The sequence below is a fragment of the Ovis canadensis genome, chromosome 6 (genome assembly GCF_042477335.2).
Source record: "Ovis canadensis isolate MfBH-ARS-UI-01 breed Bighorn chromosome 6, ARS-UI_OviCan_v2, whole genome shotgun sequence".
NCBI classification, from domain to species: Eukaryota; Metazoa; Chordata; class Mammalia; order Artiodactyla; family Bovidae; genus Ovis; species Ovis canadensis.
Genome location: NC_091250.1, coordinates 114,945,293 through 114,955,189, shown reverse-complemented (window position 1 = coordinate 114,955,189; position 9,897 = coordinate 114,945,293). Strand labels below are relative to the sequence as shown.

At 43.3% G+C, this 9,897-nt stretch overlaps 1 protein-coding gene across 4 annotated transcripts in view; it reads right to left on the bottom strand.

Moving 5' to 3' along the window:
- Positions 1–1,366: 1,366 nt before the first annotated feature.
- Positions 1,367–9,897, bottom strand: part of GPAT3 (glycerol-3-phosphate acyltransferase 3) — a 63,712-nt gene continuing 55,181 nt past the window's right edge. For all 4 annotated transcript variants that reach the window (XM_069594585.1, XM_069594588.1, XM_069594584.1 and 1 more), the window contains exon 13: positions 1,367–2,634. In XM_069594585.1, coding sequence (XP_069450686.1) covers positions 2,523–2,634 — 112 coding nt within the window. In that variant the 3' untranslated portion in view covers positions 1,367–2,522. The remainder of the gene's footprint in view (positions 2,635–9,897) is intronic.

Below are 9,897 nucleotides of genomic sequence, written 5' to 3'. Positions count from 1 at the left end.
ATGGCTGCTCATCGAATCCCAATATGTGCCAGGATGTGTCAGAAACCCTTGGTGTTCTTGAAACCCAGTGTCTATAAAGGTCACCAAGACAACAAAGGGTAGGAATAATAAAAGGGCCATCACATTTTTTTAGGTGACGGCCCATCACAAGACTCAATGAAAGGGTTAGATGAAACGGCTTATCTAACGGGATTTTTTTCTACCAAATCCTGCTTACCCTTCATATACCAATAGTTACAGAAGTCCAAGGAATACTGAACTCTGGGCACAATATTTCTAAACTGGGGATAATATACAAAGAAAGGCAAGTTAAAAAAAAAAAAGGTGTTCTAGGGAACATAAGCTAAATCTGAGCAGTATTTGCTTTCTAAAAACATGTTGTCAGTAATACTGTAATTCCTAAAACAACTTGAAAACTAGTTGTGTAAGTCAAAAACTTATAAGACAAAGGTTCTGGTGCTCTGTGATGACCTATAGGGGTGGAATGGTGGGGGGTGGGGGCGGGTTTTGCAGAGGAGAGAGGCTCAAGGGAGGGGATATATTTATACATATAGTTGATTCACCGTGTACAGCAGAAACCAAGACAACATTGTAAAGCAATTATATTCTGATAAAAAAACAGCATTAGATTTTCTAGTGAATATGTGATAGCATTACTGCTTTCATGGTGCCCTTGGAAAGATACGTATTATCAGTATCCAAACAAAACAACTGTTAGTTGTTCTCCCAACTTTTCTGAGAATTGACCTAATTAATAAAATGAGTTTATTAATTCAAGCTGTATTGAACATGACAAGCAAAAAGAAAAGGAAATCTGAGAAAAAAAGAGTCACTGCAACATACAAATTCACTGATTTGAGGTCAAAGCTTACCATCCAGGAGAGTTTTTTGGGGGTGTGGGGGCAAAGGTTAAAGCAAGAACCAAGGAAAAAGATGGGGGGAAGTGAGAAGAGAAGGCTAGCTGACCGTGATGGTCACCTGTTCACAAATTTTCCTTTGGGATCAAATCCATGTGGCTTGATGAGAAGAATACACACTGATAGTGCTGGGGCAGGCCTGTCTCAAGTTAAGAGAGAAGGGCCTGCATTCATTTGCAAAACAACCGAAGTCTATGTTTTGCACTAGACAAGGTCCAAGAGTCAGAGTCCAGACAAACTTAGCTTAAAAAAAAAAAAGAGGAAAAAAACACACCAAAACCAATGGTCCGTGTTTCTCATTTTCTAGCCGTGGCAATCTGATAAAATCTAACTATATCACTGAAACGAGGAAATAAACAATCCTTGATTGTAATATGAAAAAATTTAACTTACTCAAAATCAAAAGGAGGCAAGAGAGTTGAGGTATGGAGAAAATAACACAACACACGTTTAGAAATATAGAATTCATTTATATTCACCGTAAGACAGTGTCATATTTTGTACATGGTTCCCAGAAGAGAAATAACACTCTGACGGCACTATATTGCTATCAACATTGCTTATGCTGCACAGTCGGGAAACACTGATTTTCCCCTTTAAAAGATTTAAGGCTCAGATTCCAAAAGGTAATTTTACCACTTATTTTCCTGTTTAAGAAAATGGGAAAGTTCTGAACTAAAGGACAAAGGGGTGATGGGGGAGGAACAGCAACACCCACTTCACTCACAACACCCCCAACTCTATTGGTGGTGGTTGTCAGAGGCTCTTCCTCTTTGAAATGTGTTTGGTGACATGGATCAAACAAATCAGCAGATGGGAGAGGCGTCAGGTAGAGATCTTTACTATAGAAACATGGAAAACTAAAAGCTTTATCACCAGTTGCTGGCTAACATAGGTCTATTTGAAAGTCACCTACATATAAATATGCTCTCACTATAATGTAGATTCACTTTTCTTTGGTAAAGCTCACCAAATAGGATGTCTCTTCTAACACGCCAGTAAAAAATACTTAATTTCCTTTCAACTTTCAGATCAAGGGGCCACAAAGCTGTCCTTTCTCCTAAAGACTGTCTTCCATTTTTCTTTTCAACCTTGTAGCAGAACAAAACCATGAGAGCCATTTGAACCTAATGTGCAATTCTTGTTTAAGTGATTAAGGAAAGTGGGAAGGGAAGGGCGTGTGAAAACGAATTGTGAACAGAGTTTGGAGTATTTTGTTGAGAACTGCCCTCTCAATGAGTTCCAAACACAATGAGTTTCCAAAGTGTTTTAGAAGAACTTTTTCCAGTACAAATATGTCATTCAATCCACAAGGCCACAGTCATGTCACAAAAGGCAGAATCAGTTCAAACTCAGTACACTGCTTTTCAGTTCATACGGCTAATGCTGTACCAACAAAAGCCAAAAAGGGCACCGTGGGTTCCGCCTCTGGCATGAGGAGGTAGAGACAACCATCCTGCAGAAAGGTTAACAATTAAAAAAAAAAAAAAAGTAAAACAAAACAACACACTCCCTTCCTCCCCTCGCCAAAAAAAAAAAAAAAAAAAAAACAATCTCCACCCTGTTCCATCTCTAAGGACTAGCTCTGGAAAGCATGGATGGCATTCAGTCCAATTCCGACTTGAGAGATCCGTTGCCCACAATCATTTTGCTGTAATTCTTCTGCTGCTCTTCCTTAAAGGCATCCTTCACCTTGGCTCTCTTCAGCCCTCCATCCCTGAGAACAGAAAGACACATCAATACTCCCAGCAACGATTTCAAAGGGTTACCTCCTCATACATGCTGCACAGTGCCATGGCGCTGAGCAGACACTCAGAGAGGAGGGGAAGTACCATGGATTCGGAAGCAGAAAGACCCAGATTTCAGTCTCTGCTCTACCGCTTAACCAGACCTGCGTTACTTAAAGGAAGGAACAATCTCTTTGATGTTTGGTAAGAATTAAGCACAATTTCAAAAGCAGAAACATGACTTTGCCAACAAAGGTCCGTCTAGTCAAGGCTATGGTTTTTCCAGTGGTCATGTATGGATGTGAGAGTTGGACTGTGAAGAAAGCTGAGTGCTGAAGAATTGATGCTTTTGAACTGTGGTGTTGGAGAAGACTCTTGAGAGTCCCTTGGACTGCAAGGAGATCTAACCAGTCCATCCTGAAGCAGATCAGTCCTGGGTGTTCTTTGGAGGGAATGATGCTAAAGCTGAAACTCCAGTACTTTGGCCACCTCATGCGAAGAGCTGACTCATTGGAAAAGACTGTGATGCTGGGAGGGATTAGGGGCAGGAGGAGAAGGGGACGACCCAGGATGAGATGGCTGGATGGCATCACTGACTCGATGGACGTGAGTCTGAGTGAACTCTGGGAGTTGGTGATGGACAGGGAGGCCTGGTGTTCTACAATTCATGGGGTCGCAAAGAGTCAGACACGACTGAGCAACTGAACTGAACTGAACTGAACTGAAGCACAATTTCACAGCTCAGTTTCTTTTTAGAAGTTAGGGCTGCTATCTTCCATATTTGGATGCTATATTAAAACTCAGACTGTTTATCTTTTTCCCCAGGGAAAGCCAAGTACTAGATTTTTTCATCTAAATCAGCCTATGTGTATGTTAGTCGCTCAGTCATGTCCGACTCTCTGCAACCCCATGGACTGTAGCCCACCAGCCTCCTCTGTCCATGGGATTCTCCAGGCAAGAACACTGGAGTGGGTTGCCATTTCCTTCTCCAGGGGATCTTCCCAACCCAGGTATCAAAACCCAGGTCTCCTGCATTCCAGGCAGATACTTTACTGTCTGAGTTACTGGGCTTCCCTGGTCTCACTATAAATACACATATAAGAAATGATGAAGGTGCTATGTGTGGGGGTGGGCATGGGGTAAATTCCTCAACAAGAAATGTGCTCATGATTCAAATCTAATCCTGTGTCTAACAAGTCATGTTTTGATTCAAAGTGCTCTATTGTAAGTATTGATAATCTTCCATATTCCAAAAGAGACTAAAAATAAATAAAACAAGCAACAAAAACATAAATGGTATTTAACCAATCACAGTGCCTATGTAAGCAGCATTCCTTAATTCAGAGCCTATGAATCTTTGAACTCTCTCGGGGGTGGTAAAAATCACACCTGCCAAAGTTAAAAGGATTGTGTATGTCTTTCTTCCTTTTGACAATACAAAGAAACAACATGTTGGAAGACCTGGAAGAAGACTGGATTATCTGGATCCACTCTCTCCTAATCTCACACTTTAGATTTTAATTCCCAGGAGACCATGGACCAAGAAAGTGCTTACTTTATACTCTGCCTGTTTAATTTTAACCCAGCTAAGTACGAATGTTTACCAAGTGCTCTCTAATGATGATGGGTGTTTCACAGGTTAGCCAGTGAACTCAATGCCGTGAAGACAGAACTTGACCTACAAACAGAAGACAGCCTGAGTACGCTGTAACGTTCAGGCCTCTAGAGTCAAAACTAAGACATGGTCCACCACAAAGTCCTCAACTTTAAAAATGGACTTCGGCCCACAAATCTTCCAGGGGGTCAGCTGTAGTAAATTTCCATGAAATAAGGTTAGAAGTTGTCATGAGACCTCCAGAATTGTCCACAAGAGCCTCTTTTATCCACAGGAGATGCTTCTCCCTATACACAGCATTTAGGGGCTTCCCTGGTACCACTCAACATCTGCTCAAGGACAGATGTTGGTTAACTGACCTGTTGCCTGTTTTGGCTGCTCAAGGAGAGACGTTGCTAATTGACTTGTTGCCTGTTTGGGCCTGGACATCAGAAAAGGAGGAATGGCCTTTCCTCTGGCTCTCCCTCCCTTTCTGAGTTCTTACTCTTCAGAATTTACATAAAAGCAATGTGTGCGGGGCTTAGTGGCTCAATCAAGTCCAATTCTTTGTGACCCCATGGACTGTAGCTCACCAGGCTTCTCTGTCCGTGGGGATTCTCCAGGCAAGAATACTAGAGTGGGTTGCCATCCCCTCCTCCAGGGGATCTTTCCAACCCAGGGATCAAACCCAGGTCTCCCACATTGCAGGTGGATTCTTTACTGTCTGAGCCACCAGGAAAGGCCAAGAATACTGGAGTGGGTAGCCTATCCCATCTCCAGGGGATCTTCCCAACACAGGAATCGAACCGGGGTCTCCTGCATTTGTAGGCAGATTCTTTACCAGCTGAGTTACCAATTCAGTTCAGTTGCTCAGTCATGTCCGACTCTTTGTGACCCCATGGACTGCAGCACACCCAGCTTCTCTGTCCATTGCCAATTCCCAGAGCTTACTCAAACTCATGTCCATCGAGTTGGTGATGCCATCCAGCTTGGTTGGTAAGAACTAAGAAAGGGAGGGAGGGCCAGAGGAAAGGCCATTCCTCCTTTTCTGGGGTCCAGGCCAAAACAGGCAACAAATCTCTTTATCGACATCTGTCCTTGAAAATCCTGAGCATCTCCCTTCTAAAGAAAGTAAAAGTGAAGTCACTCAGTGAGGTCCAACTCTTTGCGATCCCATGGGCTGTAGCCTACCAGGTTCCTCCATCCATTTCCTTCTCCAGGGGATCTTCCTGTCCCAGGGATAGAACCTGAGTCTCCTGCATTGCAGGCAGATGCTTTACCATCTGAGCCACTGCTCTAAGCACTCCAACTGTGACTCATCACCCCCTAGAGACTTCAAAGCTTTATTCAATTCCCCTTCGCAATGGCAGGAGATCTTAGTTCTTAAGGAGGGCAGCAGCTGAATATAAAAGCCAGTTTAAGATGATACAATTGAGGACTTCCCTGGTGATCCAGTGGTTAAGAATCCACCTGTCAATGCAGGGGACACAGGTTAGATCCCTGGTCTGGGAGGATCCCACATACCGAGGGGCAACTAAGCCGTGCACTGAACTACTGAGCCCATGTGCTGCAACTACTGAAGCCTGTGCGCCTAGAGCCCATCCTCTGTCTCAACTACAGATTGGCACTTGCCAAGAGCATCTGCCACTGGCTGGAAGAAGTACAAGCTGGAACCAAGATCGCCGGGAGAAATCTCAGTAACCTCAGATATGCAGATGACACCACCCTTATGGCAGAAAATGAAGAGGAACTAAAAAGCCTCTTGATGAAAGTGAAAGAGGAGAGTGAAAAAGTTGGCTTAAAGCTCAACATTCAGAAAACGAAGATCATGGCATCCGGTCCCATCACTTCCTGGGAAATAGACGGGGAAACAGTGGAAACAGTGTCAGACTTTATTTTATGGGGCTCCAAAATCACTGCAGATGGTGATTGCAGCCATGAAATTAAAAGACGCTTACTCCTTGGAAGGAAAGTTATGACCAACCTAGATAGCATATTGAAAAGCAGAGATATTATTTTGCCAACAAAGGTCCGTCTAGTCAAGGCTGTGGTTTTTCCAGTGGTCATGTATGGATGTGAGAGTTGGACTGTGAAGAAAGCTGAGTGCCAAAGAATTGATGCTTTTGAACTGTGGTGTTGGAGAAGACTCTTGAGAGTCCCTTGGACTGCAAGGAAATCCAACCATTCCATTCTAAAGGAGATCAGTCCTGGGTGTTCTTTGGAAGGACTGATGTTAAAGCTGAAACTCCAGTACTTTGGCCACCTCATGCGAAGAGCTGACTCATTAGAAAAGACTGTGATGCTGGGAGGGATTGGGGGCAGGAGGAGAAGGGGACGACAGAGGATGAGATGGCTGGATGGCACCACTGACTCGATGGACATGGGTTTGGATGAACTCTGGGAGTTGGTGATGGACCGGGAGGCCTGGTGTGCTGCAATTCATGGGGTCGCAAAGAGTCGGACACGACTGAGCGACTGAACTGAACTGAAGTGAACAACAACAAGAGCATTTGCCATCTGCCTCTGAGGAGCCTGAACCCTGTGCTGCTGCAGCTGTTGACACTCAACAACCCGAGGGAGTTTAGGGTGGACAGTGAGGCACTCTGTGCTCCACAGAATCTGACAGAACAGGCCTTTAGATAGTTAGATATTTTCAGGAACTGATTTCATGATCCCAATCTTTGCATCTCTTCATATCTAGAAAATCTAAAAGTCCCTTCATGATGACATCAGCTCTTCATGACGAGCAGGAAGCCTTTTGTAAAGTGCTTGATTCACCAAAATCTTATATATTGACCTTCCCCCACTACCTCTTTGGAGTAGTCTCTCGGAGCAGTCTGAGGTACTGTCTCCTGGGCTACAGTCCCCATTTCACCCTAAATAAAACTTAACTTGCAACTCTCACGTAGTGCATCTTTTTAAATTGACATCTGCAACAAGAGAAGCCACTGCAATGAGAAATTCATGCCCCATTACTAGAGAGACCCCCTACTCACCACAACTAAAGAAAGCCCACCTGTGGCAACGAGCCAGCAGAGCCAAAAATAAATAAATTTTAAAAATAGTCACCTAATAATTTTTAAAAAGATGTTTCAATTAAGTTATCATTTAATCTGGTGGGGGGGTGGAGAGAATCTAGACATGTTAATTCATACCCAACAGATGAATGATAAATACAACCGGAAAGGCAGTGAACTTATTTTCTTTTAAAAGAAGAGTCTAGGTAATTAAAACTAACTTTTTTGTTATAAAACTGCAGATAGCCTGATAAAAGGCAATTTTAAAACTATGAGGATCATTTCTGCCATTCCGTTCAGGCCAATCTGGCTGAGGACAGTCTGTCCTGGAGCTAACTCCCTTAGGCTCCTTTAGTTTCTCAAGGCTTTCTTCCTTTTCTTGGTATCTGAGGCTACAGATCCAAAGCTTTTCATAATGGCTTCAGGGCAGGAACAGGGTTAGGATGTCAAATAAAAGGAAGGGGGATAAAGAATAAAAAACAATGGACGAGGAAGAGGAAGCCAGTTATACATATGAACATGGGTCACTAAGATATCTGTAAACTGGAGCATTGGTAAGTCTGTTCATTTCTTGATGGCAGTGATAAGGATAGAATAGGATACTTGTACAGGTAGTTGTAAAGGTCCCAGCAGGGGACTATAAATAGATACAGAATCCGAGGAAACTTTGGGAGACTGATTGCTCAAGAAAGCTCCATCTAGTCAAAGTCACGGTTTTTCCAGAAGTCATGTACAGATATGAGAGTTGAACCATAAAGAAAGCTGAGCACCAAAGAACTGATGCTTTCAAATTGTGGTGCTAGAAAAGACTCGTGAGAGTCTCTTGGACTACAGGAGATCAAACCAGTCAATCCTAAAGGAAATCAACCCTGAATATGCCCCAATACTTTGGTCACCTGATGCAAAGAGCTGACTCATTGGAAAAAACCCTCATGCTGGGAAAGACTGAGGGCAGGAGAAGAAGGGGGCGACAGAGAATGAGATTGTTGGTTGGCATCGCCAACTCAATGGACATGAGTTTGAGCAAATTCTGGGAGATAGGGAGGGACAGGGAAGCCTGGAGTGCTGCAGTTTGTGGGATCACAAAGAGTCAGACATGCGGAGGGACTAAACAACAACGGGTAGTTGTAAAGGTCTCAGTATGGGACTATAGATAGAGAAACTTAGAAAATTTGGGGAGACCACTGTAAGTTAATGATTGCTCAAGAAAATATGGGATTATCATGGAATGAAGCAGGCTTGTTTTGCTATAAAGCCATAAATAAAAAAGCATGAGACATTCCCCAGGTCATAGGTGAAAGGAAAACATTACCACCCTTCTACTGATTTGAATAAGCTATGATAGTCCCAGTTTGACCTCGTAGGGTCAGACACTCTCCTGCCCAATACAAAGGAGGCGCTAATGATGTAAGCCTGACCTCTACTCAGAGAAGACAGTCTTTTCCTCTCCCTCCTTTTTCTTTGATTATAAAATTGTAGACCACTTAAATTATGGGACAGGCAACCCGCCCGTTTGCATTTCCTCAACTATCCTATAGTAACGTATCTACTTTTTGCCTCTTACTGAATTTCCTCTGCACTGAGACACAAAGTACCTGAGCCTCAGTAACCCCAGACATCAGGTGAGTGATTCTAGTTAAGACCGTGGGCTCAAGCCCCAATCTAGGTTTAGGCGGGGTTCAAGTCCCAGCCACATGGACTGAAGTCCCACTCTGGGTCACCTGGTTTCAGTAGGATGTCTGCAATTTAGTTTCACATATTCCAGTTTAGAGAGTATAATAAGAATGTTAGTCCTAACCTATCTTAACCATAGTTCAGGGAGTTGCCCTAAATCAAGAACTCGTAGCCCCAGAGCAGTGAGCCAGGCATTTAATCAGAAGGCCACCCTCCAGAGGTGCCACAATAAGGCTTCCACTATCTTGATCTCCCATCAAATTTCCAAGCTTTGTTAATTAGCATAGTGAATTTAGAAATGTGTTTTCACTGCAGAAGTTAGTGGCTTGTTAATTAGACTTTCCTGGGTGAAATTAGTTGTGTTCAAGATACGTGAATTGATGAAATTATTTTAGAGATATCCCCCACCCTTGCATTAAAGGGTATATAAGAAGCCAGGCAGCCCTTCTTCCATAGGCTTAATCCCTAAGCAGTTCTGGGTCCCTCTGCCGGTTCAGAAGGTTTTGGCTGCCTAGCTGACAGCCTGACTTGGCTAGCCACATCCTGCTCCAAGACACTCCCAAAATTGCCTCTAGTGAACTTCTCATGTCAAGTGTTTTCAAAACACCAAATAGATAGATAGCAGGGACTTTATTAAACGCACAGGACTTAATGAATGGACTGTTTTTGTGCTAAATATGTTAATACAGTGCGTGTATATACAAATTTAATCTCCCATTATAACCTAGGGATATTCAACCCTCACTGACACAGGCTAAATGTTTGCATGTGCCCCCCAAAATTCAGGTACTGAGGCCCTAACCTTCAATAATACACTATTTGGAGATGGAGCTTTGGGGAGCCAGTTAGGTATGGATGAGGTCATCAGGGATGGGCCCTCAAGACAGGAACAGTGCCCGTGTAAGAAGACACACCAGAGAGCTTCCAGCCTTCAGCACTGTGACAAAATAAATTTCTGTTGCTTAAGC